At 37.7% G+C, this 19000-nt stretch overlaps 1 protein-coding gene across 2 annotated transcripts in view; it reads left to right on the forward strand.

The window, feature by feature from the left end:
* The first annotated feature begins 3465 nt into the window (after positions 1-3465).
* TTC8 (tetratricopeptide repeat domain 8) overlaps positions 3466-19000 on the forward strand; it is a 37415-nt gene continuing 21880 nt past the window's right edge. For both annotated transcript variants that reach the window (XM_057384278.1, XM_057384359.1), the window contains exons 1-6: positions 3466-3700; positions 11441-11470; positions 14348-14468; positions 16273-16336; positions 16491-16650; positions 17330-17419. In XM_057384278.1, coding sequence (XP_057240261.1) covers positions 3593-3700; positions 11441-11470; positions 14348-14468; positions 16273-16336; positions 16491-16650; positions 17330-17419 — 573 coding nt within the window. In that variant the 5' untranslated portion in view covers positions 3466-3592. The remainder of the gene's footprint in view (positions 3701-11440; positions 11471-14347; positions 14469-16272; positions 16337-16490; positions 16651-17329; positions 17420-19000) is intronic.

Raw genomic sequence — 19000 nt, forward strand, 5'->3', positions numbered from 1 at the left:
ATGATCTGTGTGCCAATACCAGACAAAATTTTTCTGGCTTCATATATCAYGTAGAAAAGAACTTCTCTTATCTGCAAACAGAGAGCAAAAACCCCTTGCAGGGGGTGGTTGGAAAGAAGGAAAATTGATTTTCCTGTAACTGCAACACTGCAAAATCTCATTGTAAAAAAGCTGAAGATGCACCTTGATCTAATTGCTACCATAGCACAAGATTAGTTCAGCTTGATCACTAAGTGCAATGAATACCTTTCCTAGTAGTGTAACAAACAAAAATTGCTGCAGAACCATCTTCCCCTTTTTTTGCTGAGAGGCTATACAGCAGTATCTACCCATCTGACTTGGGAAGACTGTGACTTTTTCTATTACAGATAGAATATTTGTGGTAGAAAAATATGGTGGAAATCCACTAATATTTGTATTACTGATTAAATATAGCAATTCTTTAAWTTTAAAAGCATTCATTTTAGACCCCTCCTCTCAAAAGAGCTCTTTGAAATGTTTACAGTTTTTCTTGCTTTTAAGGGAATCCTCCCATGACCATGGCAGCTCACATGACTCACAATTTATTCTCATTGGTTTCCAGTCACACAGCCTCATTGAAGTTTTTTTCTTCTGAAAAGTCATAAGCTTTCCTCAGAGGAATGTCAATTTTATTCCCAATATAAAGCAAGCCAAACACGCTCAGGTGAGCCAGGGCATGGATAGAGCCAGAGCACGATATCTATGACTATTTCACTCACCTGAATKCTCCTAGGTTGACAGAGTACTTTGAAACCTTAATCTGCGACCATGGCTTCATGGTGTTTCGTTTTGGTTCATTATCTCAAAATGGAAATCATTAAAAACACTGTTATAATTAAACATTCTCAGCATCCTTAGACATTTAATTTCCTTTGCTGTCGGAAAGTAGTCACTAAGAGAGTAAAGCTTAAAATACATGTCCACAAAATAAAATGTACATGAAGCACTTTAATGAGGTTTTTAAGAAGCAGTGTTRGAATCAATAAAATTTAGGTGCTATCAGTCTCCTCTGTTTTGCTGTGCATATAAATGGTATGTTTAACTGATATGGTGAATTGTGCACAAAAGAAAACAGCACTATTAAAAACATTATGGCATTATTTGTCTCCAGTAAACCAATTAAAACCTGTTTGGCAGTTTAATCCAACAACTTTGGAACTAATGCACTGACRTCAAAACTCACCTCTACAAATTGAATGTGCCATTCACATTATGTTCCATTAAAAAAGTAGCAGCCCAGACAAGCTGGATAAATATCTAACATGGTAACTGCAAGCATTTAAAAACTAATTTCGTAAACATACATAAAAGTGGAGGAACTGGGAATTAATGTTTTTAATAAATTTGGGGGTTTTAAACAAGTGTTCATAATTTCTCTAAAGAGCACATCATGCTCATTGTGCTTAAATCTGACCATAAAACACACAAAGCAGAGAAGGGACATAAACTATTGTCCTATTTCCTCTCCACTTTTCTTAACTGCAGATGGCATGGATTCCAAAAAAGACCTCACTTAGATCTCTGTTTCCCTATTGGGGTGGATTGACCCTGGCTGAATGCCAGGTGTCCACCAAAGCCGCAATCACTCCTGTCTTAGCTGGGCAGGGAGGAGAAAATATAATGAATGGCTCATGGGTCGAGACAGAGACAAGGAGAGATCACTCACCATTTAACTTCATAGGCAAAACAGACTCAACTTGGAAAAATCAGTTACTTTTATTAACAATAAAGGTAGGGTAATGAGGAATAAAAACTGAATCTTAAAACAGCTTCCTCCCACCTGCCCCTTCTTCCTAAACTCAGCTTCACTCCCAATTTTCTCTACCTCCTCCCCTCCAGCAGTGCAAGGGAATGGGGAAAGAGGGCTGCAGTCAGTTCATCACATATTGYCACTGGTCCTCCTTTTTCCTAAGGGGAAGGAGTCCTTACCTTGCTTGAGCATGGATGCTTACCATCCTCCATGACTTCTCTGAGTCTTTCCCAAGGGCTACTATTCTTTGCAAACTAYCCCAGAGTGGGTCACTCTTCCAAGGGATGCAGTCCTTCAGGAACAGGCTGCTTCAGTATGGGTTCCCCATGGAGTCACAAATGCTGCTAGTGAATCTGATCCAGGGTGGGCTTCTCCCTTCATGGATCCACAGGTCCTGCCAGAAGCCTACTTCAGCACAGGCTTTCCAGGGGTCACAGCTTTCTTCAGGCATCCACTTGCTTCCTTCAGGCATCCTCTGCTGCCCCGTGGTCCTCCATGGGCGTCAGAGGCACAGCTACCTTCCCATGGCCTTCACCACAGGCTGCAGGATCCCTGCTCTGGTGCCTGGASCACCTGCCCCRCCTTCTTCAGGGACCTTGGTGCCYTCATAGCGGTTTCATATGTTCTCAGTCCTGTCTTGAGCTGCAGTTGTGCAGGCTTTTTCTCCCCTTCTTAAATGCTTATCTCAGAAGTGTCACTACCATTGGCCTTGGCCAGCAGCTCTATTGGGCGTAGGGGAAGCTTCTATCAGCTTCTCACAGAAGCCACTCGTATGGGTTTTCACCCAAAGCCTTGCCATGCATACCCAATACACCTGCGCACTGTCCACAGGACAACCCAAAGCTATCTATAACTGCTACTTCAAGCCTCATGATCTCATCTTTGAATAAACTCTAGTCCTGGGACTGCCATTTCTCCTTCTCCATCTTTACACCTGCCATTGATTTTGCTAGCCTGGGTATTAATTTCATGCACCTTGGACAAACTGGTAGTTTAGGTGAAACAAAAGCAATAAAAAAAGGATGTTCTCCTAAAATAMCAACAATGTAATTTTAGCAATCTGGTTAGTGTTCATCCCTCCGATTATCAGACCACAAAAGCAGTGACTTCTCCAAGCATCCCAAGGGATTTTTTTCTTCCTTWTATTTTGGTTGATGGTTGCAATAACCATTTTATAGTACATATAAACCAGGAACAATTGTATTCCAACATTTTTAATCTCCAAATATCTTGGTCTGATAATTTCCCTGCAAAAACGAATGAACTGAAGGAACTGATGGGAGTCTGCAATACTGAAAAGTGTAGCTCACAGTAATCTCTACTTTTCTCAACCAGGGCTCCATGGCTCTAAAGGACATTTTACCCAAATATGGATTAATGATCTGTATTATTCTTGTTTTGGTATTTATTCAACTCCAAATGGCTCTTGATAATAGGACGAAAACGACAACAGTTAAAAAGAGTGGCATTATTGGAAATCTACTGATCCCAGTATTAGAGGTCAAACTGTGCTTTCAGTCACCAATGTAATAAACGCACGAGAGGCGCTGGCCGAGAGGGGCTCGGCCAGGAGCGGGGCCGCAGCTCCGTGCCCGGGGTCGCAGGGCAGCCGGCCGAGAGCGGCCACAGAGCCCCGGAGGCCACCCAGAGCCGCCTCCTCCCGGCCCCGGCGCTCCGCCCCAGCCGGCCGAGGCGGGGCCCGGCGGCTCCACGGCAGCTCCAGCTCGGCAGGCCGCGCTCCGCCCCGGGCTCCGCTCGCCGGCAACGCGGAGGGAGGCGCGGGGGCTCGGCCGGAGCTCCTGCGGTGCTCCCGCCGACGGGATGGGGCTTGAGCCGCTGTTCCAGGCCTGGAGCTACTTCAGGCGCAGGAAGTTCCGGGAGTGCGCCGATGTCTGCTCGCAGCTGCTGGAGAGGCCGCCCGGCGAGCAGGTAGCGGGGCCGGGCCGTGGCGGGAGGAGGCGGAGAGGGGCGGCGGCGGCCGCGTCCCGGCTCCCTCAGCAGCACGGGCCCCTCTGTACCTGCTGCAGCCGCCGGAGGGGCCGGGTGCGAGCCCCGCCAGCGAGGCAGAGTGCCGGGCCGCGCCGAGCTCCCGAAGGAGAAGGCCGGGCAGCGCCGCCTCACCGCACTCCCCCCTTCCCTGCCGAGCCTGGMGGCGGCGAGCCGGCGCTGGGCTCCTCCTCAGACACGCCCCGGGGGAGCCCCTCCCGCCCCGGCCYCAGAGTTGGGAGCGGTGCCGCGGGTCCGTGGTGCTGCCGGAGTGTTACCGTGACAGCCGTGGGGGTCWGGATCCCTACGGCGAGAACTTTAACTCACTCCAAGATTTTGCGGAGTTAAAGGAAGAAAAGCTAACACTAAAGATCAGGTCTGCTAGGCATCTTCCTGTTGATTTTGTGCTGATGTTCAGATATAGGTGCCGTATGGACTAAATCACATAAGGTTAGGAGACATGCATTTTAGCTCAGTTGACATCCAAGCCCTACCTTGGGATAGAAGGCGTTTGCATACATCTCTCTTCACTCCTTTTCTAGCTGCAAAGTCTCTGGAAACGTAGGTTGTGTTTCTCAATACCTACATATTTTCTCACCCTTCTGTAAGAGCAAACGATTTCAGAAAGTTGTTTCTGGCTTTCTGGGTTCGTGTTTACATGCATATAAACATTTTTATGCYGTATTTTAACAAAAGTAATTGAATAGATTTCATCTTAAACGCTTTACAGTAAATTTGCAAGTTTTTCAAAGCATCCTATAGGCATGTATTTTTCATCACAAAGGACAAGTCTTTAAAGAAAGCTGCATGATCACACAATGTAAATATAAAACACAGTACTTATTTAAATCGCTTTAGCATAGATACTTAAAGGATTCTRTTTTTGTGTTTTGTGCTGTAAGGCACCAACAAGGAGCCATCAGCAGAAACATTTTTAGTGAAGAAGGTATTCTGAGAACATTGTTCCTGAAACCTAAATGGGACTGAGTATTAGTTCCATGCGAGTGCTGCATTATTTATATGTATTATTGGGTCTTTATAAATGTAATCATTGCATGTGGAAGGACAACACATGATTTGTGAAAGAAACTCTTGAAATAGCACAGATGACAGTAAACAAAAGCTGTAAAGATCATAATACTTCTGTTGCTCTTAATTTATAAAATTTTTAATTAGTAGAACATTTTTCAATCTATGATCTTGACATGACATTTAAAAGGCAGCTGCATTTCTACTATGTGCTGAATCAATGGTATTGTTACACCTGTCAACCCCAAACTTTTGTTAGGCTGTTTCCAGTAGCACTGGTAAGGAATAGAAGATATATGAGACTGAGAAAAAACGTTTAGGAGGAAATTAACAAAACAGSAATGAGAGGACATCGTTGGATGAGGTCTTGAGCAACCTGGTGTGGTGGGAGGTGTCCCTGCTAATGGCAAGGTCCAGATGGAGCTAGATTATCTTTAAGGTCCATTCCAACACCTTCACATTCTGTGATTCTCTGATGTAGATCCTMATTAATTTTTCTTCTTCCAAATACATGGTGAAACATTTAAGTATACAAATGAAATAGTTTTCTTAGGTAAGCTACATGTTCTCTTTAGAAAATAAGGACCTTATATACCAGCAATAYGGGTGTTTTTCCAAATTCTGTAAAAAGTTGACACAATTGATCACTTAATTTAGTCTTTGAAATGCTCACACCAGCCTATATGCTTCATCTTTTATAAGAATGAAAGGGCAAAAGCCTTTCATTTTCCTTTGCGAAATTGTGGAGGGTRGGGTTGTGAACTTCACCTATAAATGAAATCATAAGGTCTTAGAAATCTTAYGTGAAGTTTCAGAAGGATCATGGCATATACTGTATTCATAGCTATTCATTCATAATGTAATAGCTACAAAGCTTTCTTCCATCATTCCTCTCTGTTAGCCCAGACAAAAAAKCACAGCTCCTGTCAGGAGGTGTAGTGTTATTTATACCACCTGTTCACTATGGTGCAGCATGTTGGAGAAACCAGAACATTGGTTAAATAACTTTCAAAAGTACAACTTGAACCTACCTCAAACCAATTCAACATACAAAACGTTACACCTAAAATTTCTTCAACAAAATGTTTTCTGATTATCTAATCAGAATATAACTTTAACATTCAATATTCATGGCAGACTTAATATGGAATGGCATTTCTCTTTGTCAGTCAAYTGTGTTCATGATATTTTGATTTTACTCTTTTTATTGTAATCTAGTTAAAATCTTAATATTTACTGGTTATCTGTCCAAGTAAGCCTGTGTTTATTTTATTATTCTGCTTCTCATTTGCAAGGCCTTGCAGTGTTTTCCTTACCCATGTTGTTGCACTTTCAGCTCATTACTTTCTAACTCTTACTTCTTTCAGATACCAATCTGTCCTGTTTATCCTGCTAAACTTCAGGCATGTAGTAAAGGAATGAGTAACATGCCTCAAGAATATGTTTTGTATGTCATTGAAACCTTACAAACTATTTTGAACTTACATGATGCAACAGAATGGAAAATCAAATCATGATTATGGATTGTAGCATGTATACTTTGCATTTAATAAAATCATTATTTTTCCAAAACCTTTGAAAGATGATAAGCTCCATGGCTGAACGCTGAGGTAATTAGAACTCAAATAAGTGACAGACATTACTTAATTCTCCTGGCTTGCCTAGTCTAGTCCTATTTTACATTTATTAAATTTATTCCAATAGTAGTATATCAGCTTGTTTGCTGTAGTTATGAATATTAGAAAATGAATCTATGATTATTTTATTTCCACATTAATTAAGAATCCAGGACCATTCTCAGGCTTCCTGATGTCTGTTACTTTTGAAATGGCATGGTAATGAAATCAGTAGTTCCTAAGTATTTTGATTGAACTTTAATTCTGTTGTCTTCAGTCACCTACCAGAAAATGGTGCTGTCTTCCACGTGTGTGAATTATATTACTAGTACTGTAATTTAAGATGGCAAATTATCTAAAATGAAGTATGTATCATTTTTGGTACCTAACCCAGTCAGGTGGTTTACAATACTTAAAAAACACATAGCAAATCTAGTRTATTTAATGGTTAAACTCTTAAAGGTAGCACTTCTGCAAATCAAACCGAAGATRTGTCATGTTGGGCACCAGGAAAGCAGACAGACAAATGACAACACTTATGGAAAGTTTGGATTAAGTGAGCTGCTGTGAAGCACGAGGGAATACTCAATGGCTGTAATCACTGTGCCATCTGTTCTTATCCTCTTGTCCCATATTCTGCTAAGCATGTGCTTCCCAACCTCTGCAACCAGGGAAAGAAGGATCTTATAGGAACAGTAGCCTCTGTCACTGTTCAGGGACTTACTTCTTTGAACTGCATGTGTTAGGATATAATTTAAGCCACAGAAGATGGTGTCCTTTAAAGACATTCCCAGGTTGAGTTGAAGAGTGACTCTTACAGGTCAGAACATTTTCATGCTAAGGCAACTGGCCTTCTCCCTTCTAAGACATGTAATGTAACAGCAGGTAAATAAAGGAGGAGACAAACAATGCCTGATAGGAGAGTGTTTTCATGCCTGAAAGAGATGGACTTTGCTGTCTGAAAGCCTGTACTTTTTTCTCAGCTGTCAGCTAGTCTGCTGAATGATAGCACCACTCCTGCTCCGCTGTATCTGCAGCAGCTATCCGCTGTCCTAGAGCTATGGGCTGCTGAAGCMAGCTTTTTACAATAGCCTTGGAAGTAGGCGCATTTTTGCAACCACACTTTAAAATGTAGTAAGAAATTTYCTTGACCAGTATATCTTGATCTGTGTCTTGATTTACCGCTCCATGTACATTTAGCTTRGTATTCAGGATATGTTTCTATCACAAGTGTAATGATAAGTTATCATTTGAGAACATGGCAGAAGATGATATGAAGGTCTTAAAAATAAGTTTACTGATGATCCAATCAACAGTCACATGTACATACATTTAAAGGCTATCTTAATTGGTACAGAACTCTCTTTGAACCCTGTCACCAGATGCAGTAAGCCCTAGGAGGTTTTTAAGGTACTGTGTTAATCCTTTAGATAACAGGACATGAATCAGAAATTTTCTTACACAGCAGTATCAAATACTGTGGCATTTTAAATCTTGAATTCTTAAAGAGCACAACCTGAAGAGATCTTAATAACATTGTGATAGAAGAATAATTAGCTGCTACTGAATTGTATCTTGTGATTGAAGGTTTTTTTTTTTAATATATAAAATATGCTATGTATTTCTTAATTTAAGAATTAGGAATATAAATGGTATCGGTGGAATTCACTTCTATGCTGACATTCCTGTCTCAGGATAAATAAAAGCTGTATTTTGTGTAACTAGCATCTGGGTATACAAACACATAAAATACTGATGTTCAGTTTAATTATTTTCTATTGTAAGGAAACAGGCCTTGTCTTCTGTGTTTATGGTAATAGCATGACCTAGAGGAAATACAATCCAGGACTGTCTCTGTTGATCATCCTGATTAGTCACCTAATCTGATTACTCTTTGTGTTCCATATGTCAGATTCAAGGCAATAAACAGAACCCATGTATGAGGCCTGCTCTAGTTTAACAATAGAAAAAGTATTCACTAATATACATATAGTGAATTTCTTTCCTTTAACTTGATTAATGGTCTTCTGTGAGGATTTGCTTTTGTTCTTTCATCCTTTCTTCTCCCATGTTGAACTTTCATCTGCTATTATTTGCATACTTGTTTTTGTAAAGTCATAATAAAGTTATTACAGTTATGCTTATGTGCATTGAACTAAATTTGAAAATGCTTCTTCAACTGAAATTAGTCATTGGTGCAAGAGACAGTAAGTTTATGCRTGAAAATAGTGATACAGTGAAGTCATTGTTCCCAGGTAAAGGTTTGGGTTTTTTTCCTGTGTTTCTGTTTTTAATAATTTGAAGAGCATTTTCAGAATATAATCATTTTAATGATCTGCATGTATTAAATTATACTCATCTGAAATTAATTGCAGAATGTAGCCTTATTATAATATAATGTATGTACTGTATTCCCTCTTCCAGGCTATAAGTGTCAAAAAACTTAATTATTCTAAGTATTTTTGGTATTCAAATAAACTGACTGTACATTTTGATGTTAAAGTGCCCTCAGTGGATTGGATTTAGAGATCTGGATTAAATAGCTCCTTCTTTGCTTTTACAATCTTTTTAATTTCAAGGGAGCTTTATATGTGTAAATGAGGAATGAATTTGAGCTTTTGTTTTGAGAGACAAGCTTACAGGGCAACACTGTTTGTTAATCCTCTCAAAGAACTCTTTATTTGAAATCTAGTTCTAGTGGATTACTTGCATGTGTAGCAACTGCTGGATCCACCCATGTTAAAGTGTATTATATTTAATGTATTCCATACATTTGTTTAATGTGAGGGTCCTATTACCTGCTTGAGGGTTATTTAAAATCCAGTTACTTCTTGCCAAAAACTAGCAATGTTTTAGCACATAGGAACATTGCATACATTCACTGCAATTATGAGAAAACAGTGATTTTAGTTGGTATTATTGATCCACTCTACTTTTTTTGTGAAAATCATGTGGGATATAATTTCCRAATTTTGCAGTAATTTAAGTGCTCCTACATAAGCAAATTCGTTTGTTTTTTAAATTATTTTTTAAATTAATGGAGAGTGCCTAAAGTAAAGTACACATCTGTAACATCAAGGTGTTTTTGTGTTAGTGTTGACATAATATTCCTAACTTGCCCTCATTAGTTACTGTAGTACATATGTTATGGAAGACCACCTACTGTTCTTAAAACCATCTTCATATATGCTGTAACAGTCAGACAATGGAGTGAATAAAATGCAAGCTGGAATATCTCAATGTCCTTTATTACTTAGAAAGCTGAAGTTTCTTTTTTAAAAAACAAATGGTATACATAACAGAATTTCTAGTTCATGTAATGATACAACTAAAATGCAAAGCCAGTTTCAGTGCCTTAGTTAGGCCCAGCTATGTCACAGTCAACTGCAATTAATCCCTGAATTAATGTTTAGTTCCATAGAATWTTCAATGTATAAGATGTGTTGTGCATTCTAACACCAATGAGCAACTTGTTGGCTCCAAATGCAATCCTTTAAAGGCCACAAATTCCAGTACATTACAGAAGGAAGATGTCCTTCACCAGTATTCCACGTCACTCTCATCATAGAATTTACTGAGAAAAATGTTCAAATTGAAAGAAGTAGACCTACGAAGGGAAGGAATGAACTTGACATTGCCATTCTCCTGGTGGAACAGAAGCCAGCTCTGTGTCTTGGGTGCAAAGCAAGCCAGCAGCACCACAGGGCAGTGCTTGTGCTGAGAGAAGACATTGGTGTAATCTAATATCAGCCTTTTAATGCTTACAGATCTTATCAAGAAAATGGAGCCAGGGACCGCTTGCAGTGATGCAGGGAAGTGAAGGAGGCTTTGGCTTGATGCAAGGAAAAGCATTTATCGATAAGGATAGTCAGCAGTGGAGCAGGTTGCCCAGGGGCATTGTGCAGCCTCCATCCTTGCAAGTTTTCAAGATCCAGTTGGACAAGGCTTTGAGCAGCCTCAACTGACCTCATAGCTGACCTTGCTTTTGCAGGGCTTTGGACTAAAGACCTTCAGAAGTCCCTTTATAGTCTGAATTACTTTAAGATTGTATATTGAGTCTAATATAGTTGGTTTAACTGTGATAGATTTACACAATGCCAGAAATACAAGAAATTTTTCATTAAAGGAAAAATTAGTGCCTCTAGGAGCAGAAATTATCTGATACTACAAAAGATTAATAATGTTTTTGAGAAAGTAACATCTATCTCCAACTTTCCTTATCTAAATGTAAAGTAATACATTAGGAAGAATGTTCAGTCCCTGGAAGTGAGCAGCAAAAGTCCTGAAAGGTAGTTTAAATATTATGTAAATTATATATATAATAGGATAATTACACATTAATTGGTGATAAACATACATTTTTTTCCTGTTAGTGTTTACTCAAGCAGATGCAGGCTCCAGTTTTTTCACTTATAGTAAACTTAATCTGCAAACTTTTCTTTTGCTTTTTGGGTAGTGTAATAGGCTGTTAATTTGATGTTTATTTCACTTGCAGTATTACTGTCTAAATACAATGAATACATCATTTTCATCATAAAACTACCATGGAAAAGTGCTGAAGTTTTCTTTTGTGTTATTGAGTGGTATCGTTGAGTGATCACCACCAGCAGCTAMAAATAAATGTGCGAAGATGGATTTTATTATGTAGGCATTTTAAAGCCCATGGTGTAATAATCTGGTTAATTTTTAGGAGATTTGCATACATCTTCCAAGTYCATTTTCTTTTAATCTACCATTTTTCAGCTTCATAATGCTAGAATGTTAATCTAAGATTTGGGTAGCATGATCCAGCAGAAGCAAGAAAGCACAGGTATCAGAAACATGCATTTACTGCAAATTTACTGTCATTGTGCAAAGCATTCATTAGGTCCATAATGTGTGTAATTTGAAATAATGTAATAGAATGGAAATTTGGATATATKTATCAGAGAGAAATGTTTGTGCAAAAATGAGGTGGTCACAGAGTATAAATGCATTTTTTTTTATTTTTTATAGTTTGGCATTTCCGTTCCTCAATTTCTGTTTTCTCTCTTTTCAGGAACTTGATTCTGAATACACTGTGGTTCAGGTAAAGTTCTTTCCATAAATACAATTATTAGATGCAATCATTGGGAAGAATTTCTGATACACTGAATAATACTTGTTTTGTTGTTAAGTCCTCAATGGCGTAAATTTGGGTTTTGTTATTGGTAAGGCATTACATTTGATAAGGGGAAGATTTTTCATATTTTGAGCAAGCAACTTTTATATTTGACAGGGTTTTATTTCTCTGGTATATTTCCTATATATTTATTCAGCAGTTCAGTGCTTTCTAAAAGCTAAATTGAATCTGCCTTGAATTGAATGACCTTCATCTGCAGATGAGATTAGGAAAAAAACAATGTGTGCTCACAGACAGAACAATGTCTGTGCTCTTAGGGCTCACTATAGTGTTTTATTTAATGCATGTAATTGTGGGCTGTTACCCATGCCCTTCCTGCTCTTGGATCTCAGGCTCACTACCTACCTTGTATAGAGTCTGGTGGCCTTGTAGGTGCATGATAATTGTCTAAAAAAGTGATGGAAGACTGAGTGTAATTACTAAGTCTACTAACTGTCCACATTAGCCCTAGGCTATTGCAATGGCAGGAATGGTACGGTGCAGGTGATGGCATCTTTTGGCTCCAGCCCACAGACAGAAGAGATTAAATGCAATGTGAAATTGCATCTTTAAATACAGCTCCATAACATATTTTACAGGTCTTTAATTACACTCTATGAATTCGTGCAAGCTGTTTACATATAGAATGCTTTCAGTGGAATACTACCAGATATGTTCTTGACTTTATTGATTATCCTCACAATGTAGTTGTGTTCTAGGGTTTTCATTGTGTGTGGAATGAAATTTATTACAATAGAAAGGATTATCRGAGAATAAAAGCTCTTGGGAAAGTGTGTTACCATATTCAGAGAAAACATTTAAATTTAGATACTAAGTTTATATTTTTTGTTTGGCTTTTGTACGTTTCAGGACCAAGAATATACTCGATTCAGTTACTAACTTCTCCCAAACTGAGTGAAAAACACTTTGTCACTTTTCTTTCTGGAGTTTCGAATTACATACTGTATACTTATACAYTGTATCACAGTTCTGTACCTCTTTAATTGTTATTACGTATTGTTAGTTTTGTTCTGATTATGAGTTAAACTAGCTAAATTTGTTGTGTTGTGAATGTGTGGGTTGTCTGAAATGAGCTACCAGACAAGTTGCTTAWCACAAAACAAATTATCAATCCCGCAAAGAGAGAGCAGATAATACTTTAATTTACAGACAGATGCTTAATTAAGGAACACTGTGATACTTGATTCTTTTTGTTGGCTGTGAAGCCTTGGACTAGGAGCTTTAGACTGRAAGAGGTGCCTAAGGAAACTATTTTTTTTTACAAATATTTGCCCAGTAATGGCAAAGAGACATGCTGATTTTGAAAACACATTTTCACATATTAGYGGAAAAATCACAATAATACACTTAYGCTTATGTAAAGAGCAGACCTCATTTTTAGTAATTAGTGTAGAGAAGTTACTACTTTCAATTWCCAGGAAAAGATCATTACTACAGGCAGATTTTCTTACTTCTGATAAGAAATTAGCCTGTAGTTGGCTATACAAGAGCTCTGACTGGAGCATATTCTCAGTATAGACATGGTTAAGTTGACTGCAGATGTATGTGTCTTTGAAAAGAGTGGAGTACCATCAAGGTGTTAAAAATTCAACCAAATAAATACTTCTGTAGAATAATGAAAAACCATTAAAAGCGTTGAACATCTGAACAGCAAATCACAATGCTAATTAATGGCTGTCACCCTACTACACAAGAAGAAACTAAAAGAAAATAAAGCAGATCTGGGTTATGATTGTCTGGTCTAGATTCAGATCACCCTGCTGAATTCCTTTCTCTTCGTTCTTGAACAGASGTTTCTAATTGTGGTTGAACTGGCTGGCTGAAGCCCTCCTTTACTTCTTGGAAGAAAGCACTTTAAAAGAATAGTTAAATATTTCAGCATTTTTAGATATGCTTTCTTTTTGATTGACACAAATTTGCATAGAAGTATGAGGGAAGTCTRGAGGAAAATATATGATGAATTAGAAGTGTCTCATTAAATGATTACTTGAATTATTAAATAAGCCCAAGTTTCAGATCTTCTCCTCCCTCTTAAGGAACAAATGTTTCCATGTGTTTGCCCTTTATTTCTATTAAGATAGCATCAGTCTTTTTCTATTTTGAAACATCTCTTTAGCCAATATTAAACATACTTTTCCAGCAGATTTCGTAGTCTGTGTTAGAAAGGAAACAAATCTAATTATTTTGGCAGTAATTTTTACTCTGGAAAATTTATGATGATCTATTCAATATCTGATGGAAGATCAGGGATTGATCTTGTGACTCCTTTTGTCATGCCAGCTCTATGAGTACATTACAAGCATATCAAATTATCAAAGTGGTTGGATCTGCACTTACTTTGTTGGTATTTCTGTAGGGATGCCACTGATTTCTCTTGTTCTCTTTTTTCTCGCTGTTGATTTGGCATTTTCACAGTCTACACAAAGCTTGTCACATAGGCTAGAGTTATGCTTGTCTTTCCACACTGCTCAGATTAYCCTCAGAGACATATAATGTAGTAATTTGTCAGTTCAGGTCACTAAAAAAGTGTTCCAGTACTCTCATAATATGAGATACCTAAGATATATATTTACAGTTTTTTACAGCTGATGCTTTGAACAGAGGRCTTAGTATTCTTTTACACCTCCATCAGACAGTTGGGTGTACTCAGCTGTTTTAAGTCAATACCTTATTCAAGCCTAATAAGATTGTAAAGTGAATAATAATAAAAAAAGGTAAAATTCCTGATCAGATTATTTACTTTGTGTTTTGAAGATATTTTACTTTTCATTTGACCTTATTCAGGCTGCCTGGAACCTGAAAACACGGGCTTTGACAGAAATGGTCTATGTGGATGAAATTGATATGGACCAAGAAGGAATCGCAGAGATGATCCTAGATGAAAATGCCATTGCTCAAGTTGCACGTAAGATTGACTTTCACTTAAATACATTGACTCAACAAGAGCTCTTTTGACCATCTCCTATGTCATCTACCATAAAATCATGCAAACTGAAGTGACCTGATACGGCATTTAGTATTGGTTAAAAAAGAGTTTTAGGTTGTTTTATGGTTGTATGGCAATGCCGAGATTCACCATGTGTTCTTGAGGTAATACTTAGACCTGTCAGAGTAGGTTCAGACCATGTTCAATAGTGTTTTGTCAGCTTTGCCTCTACATTTCAATGCTCACTTGGTCTTTTCCATCAGTACCTTGGTTTCTTTTACTCCTTTTTGGCTTCTTTTAGGCACTGTGGCAAACTGGAGAAAAAAACTGCCCTCAGTGTACTCTGGATTTTATCCATATGCCTGTAGTGTGGACAACAATCAGACATCACCTTTTGGCATCATGTCAGTTATCTGAAATGATTTTCTTTCTTCTGCTTTTCTCTATTTCATTCTTCTCTTCTTTCACAGAGCAGTTCTTCAGCTCTGTCATTGTTTCTTCTATGCAATTCTATTTCAGCTTCATCAGTTCCCTTCCAAGTGGGCAATAATTAGTTGTCTCCACTATATTTCTCCACTRTATTTCTCCACTATATTTTTGGCATTATTTGTATTTTTCTCTGTTTCTTTAGTACAGTCCATGTGGAAATTTTTATGTAAATTATTAAGTGTGGCTCTCAGCCATCTACCATGTCAAGGAATTCAAGGGAAGAACTGGACATAGGCCAGAACTGATATTTGAGGTTAAAAGCTTTCCTTCTCTGTATATATGTAGACAATTGCATATCTGTCTGATTACATTTTTTCAAATTGTCATTACATGCTTGGTCACAGTCAAGCAGTAATGAAGATACATTTATACATTGTGATCAACTAATTACATATACCTGTCTTGAAACGGCATAGTAATATAATTTTGAGTTTTATTTGATCTTATGCCCCCTGTGATAGAGATTACCTTCCAAGAAAAATAATTTAATGAATACTATTTAGAAATAAGGCATTCTGGAAAAATATATTCGTACTGTATTGAAACAAAAAAAGATGAATTTCTGGATAGTGTGCCACAGATATCAAAACCAAAGAAAATCATTACAGTAGTGTAGTCTGCACTCCTCAGTCATTGAGACAGGACTTTGCATTAGTGCTTCAAATCTGCTAGATGTGCCTGAGCTGGTATATAGTTTTTCAGAAAATATAAGCAGTTTCCAAAGATAGAGAATCCCCTGCAGTCTTTTTTAAATTATTAAATTTGCTAGTTTTTATCATTGTGCCATATCTTTAGTTGGAATTATCAGCTGTAACTCCACCTGTTGCTTCTGTGTGAACATCTTATCCCTGATACTAATCTTTTATTTTCAAATCATATGTTCAAATTAAATAGTTAAATCTATCATTAATCTAGTGATCTTCTCTTTCATAAGTCAAACAATCTTCTCATTCTGAACTATATCTTTTATTTTTTGAGTTGAGTCTTGAAACACTTTTCTTAAACCTTTCTATATCTTGTAAGCATTCTCCTAGTATACCAGAAACTCAAAACAGCTGTAATTATTAAAAAACATGTCTGAAAAAAAGAATTTTGTCTTGCCTCTTTCATATTACAGCAATAGTTTAAAAAAGTGTTTGGAAAGAGTAATACATTTGTCTGCTAGTCTGAAAAGTTGAAAGCCACTTTCCCTATTTCTGGCTTATTGTTTATTGTAAAACACAATCATGTTTGAAGTCCTCTGGACAAGGGAGTAATTTCTCAATGTGACATGAGAAATGCTCTTATTTTGTAGGACCAGGAACATCTTTGAAACTTCCTGGAACTAGCCAAGGTGGAGGGCCCAGCCCAGCGGTTAGGTACGTGATGGTATATTTTTWAAAAATATGATGAGTTAAAAATACACAAATCCTAAATTTAACTTCTGAAAATTCAATGCTTCAGGTATAATTGTTTGAATTCTCTGTCAATAAATAYCACTTAACATAAAGATAATGTTCTTAACATCTTTAGGCCAGTAACTCAGTCAGGAAGACCTATTACAGGATTTGTGAGACCCAGTACACAAAGTGGACGGCCAAGTACCATGGAACAGGCGATCAGAACACCTCGAACAGCTCTCACAGCTCGTCCAATCACCAGTGCTTCTGGGGGATACGTCAGGCTGGGCACAGTGAGTTGCTTCCCTCTGATCTCAGTATCTGGCACAATGGCACTGTAGTATACTTAAAAGCTGCATCTAAACTCAGTGTTGAAGGAAGCGAGTATTTTTTAAATTCTTTTCAAGGTAGATTTTGTAAATATTATTTCTTGTGCCTTTCTAGTCTGTTTACATTTTTWAAAGTACATAAATTCACAAGTTTACCAGGATTTGTAATAATTCCAAATTCACAGGCTCCTTGAGATACATTTGTGTTCATGGAAGGCCATGAAAAGGCTCTGACATGATTTCACCATAAGCTTCTACTGCAAAACAATTGCTAAAAAATTTATAYTAGTTCCATCCTKTTCTATTGGCAAAATTAATAAACTKCAACCAGCATGAATATGTACATATTAACATGACATTAATGGCCAAATGTGCCATCTTCTCACTATTACAGGTAGGAGCTAATCTTCCTAAGTATTTCTTGGTTATGTATCCCCACTACCAAGCTACATGCTTAGGCACTGTATGGAAATAGTGGAGAGAGGGAAGACAAAGGAAGAGTCTGTACTGSACAGTGGAGCAGTGACTGTACAAAWGTTTTGTTTGGAATCTTCGGGTTTTTTGTAAACTAATAATATTTTGAAAATCTTCAAGGAAATTGTAGGGGATCTTCCCACTTAAAAAGCTTCTTTTTCTCCCTCAGGCTTCAATGCTAACAAGTCCAGATGGCCCTTTCATAAATCTGTCTCGACTGAATTTATCAAAATATGCTCAGAAACCCAAACTGGCAAAGGTATGTAACTATTTTGTTTAGTGTTGCGATCTTTTTCTTGTTTTCTAATGTCCTTCTAATGTCCTTCTAATGTCATTCTAATGTCATTTCTAATGTCATTCTAATGTAACTGTACATGGGATTGGGGATAAAAATTATGATGGAACAATAGTTTAGATATGAATTTCAGAAAAACAGTGTGTTACTTATCTTTTGACGGTGTTTACCAGATTTGAAATTGAAGGTATATCTAAAGAGATTGTGATGAAAGTATAACCTACGAAAAGCACTTGTATAGGGTGAACTATCCCACTGGTAAATAACTTTGAACTGCACCTATAGGAGTGATGAAGGGGAACTAAAAAAAGAAAAAAGAACCCAGGAGCAAAAAACCAACRGAACCTTCTTAGTGTCTGGAAATATGGTTCTGTGTGCAAATAGATGGCAAATAGATGGCAATTTTTTAAAAAAAAAATTCAAAACATTTGGATTGTTTCCTCTGTTTTTTTGGAGTGAGTTAACACTTTTTATATAAAACGATACCATTTTTTTTTTGTCAGAATACTTCTTCATTTTCAGTTGAGATCATCTGATTCTCAGTCATTGAAACAATCTGGCAGTAGAGCAGGTTTATCCAGTTTATCTGCCCAACTTACAGATTTCAGCTCTGAGTGGCAGGGAGCTAAAAGTTGTGTTGAGATTTATCATTCGGTTGCCTTTCAGTTGAATCTTTCCCCAACACAACCAGTTAGCTCTATGGTTGTCAYGTTTTCTGTGCATAGTGCATTCATAAAAAAACAGCTGTTGGTCTGAGGCCCACAGCTCATTTTGAACAAGGTATCAAACAACTATCTCTAGGTAGCAGAAGGGATTTATATTTGGCTCCCAGCCTAAAGGTGAACAATCAGTATGAATTCAGTCTATTTTGAGAAACTTAGTGGTGAACACTGTTAAGAAAACTGGCAGTATCTAATAATGTGCTGGTGRAAATTAACTCTTCCAGTCCAAAACTTTGCTCAACAATTTTTCATAAGTTACCAGGAAATTCCTTTGCTTTTCAAAGCCTGATCTAGACATTGCATTTCAGGTTTTCRAAGGAAATAAATCCCGTTTAATTGCACTGTGTTCTTTACCCACTCCTTGCATCATAGTCCCATGGCCTCTTAACGAAACTAGGCAGAAGAATTGGTATCAAATATAGTAAGTTCTAGTCTAGTGAGGTAATCAAAGACTTCCAGACTATCATTTGAGGGCACTTATAAATCAGTTTTTTATTAGTGCTGAAAAAATACTGCATGCTTTTTGTCTAATTATGTCCTTGCCGGCAAACTGCCCGAAGATACATCATTATAAATCCATTACAGTCTGGAAAACGGGGGATGTAAGAAACCTGGGAAGGACTGAGAAACACAAGACAAATTCAYAAGAAGCTAGGCTTAGTTATTCTGCTTGAAGACAGCTAGCTTTTAATTGGGGTTGGTAACTACATATTATTTAAATAGGTAGGTTRGCTTTCAGAGGAAATACTCTCAACAACGGCTCTCAGGAATGAGAAACATACATATTTTCAACAATTTTGGGTTTTAAGTAGCATTTTCTGTG

Source organism: Malurus melanocephalus, unplaced genomic scaffold (assembly GCF_030028575.1).
Source record: "Malurus melanocephalus ecotype Western Australia unplaced genomic scaffold, MMel_1.1 scaffold_0, whole genome shotgun sequence".
Classification (NCBI taxonomy): domain Eukaryota; kingdom Metazoa; phylum Chordata; class Aves; order Passeriformes; family Maluridae; genus Malurus; species Malurus melanocephalus.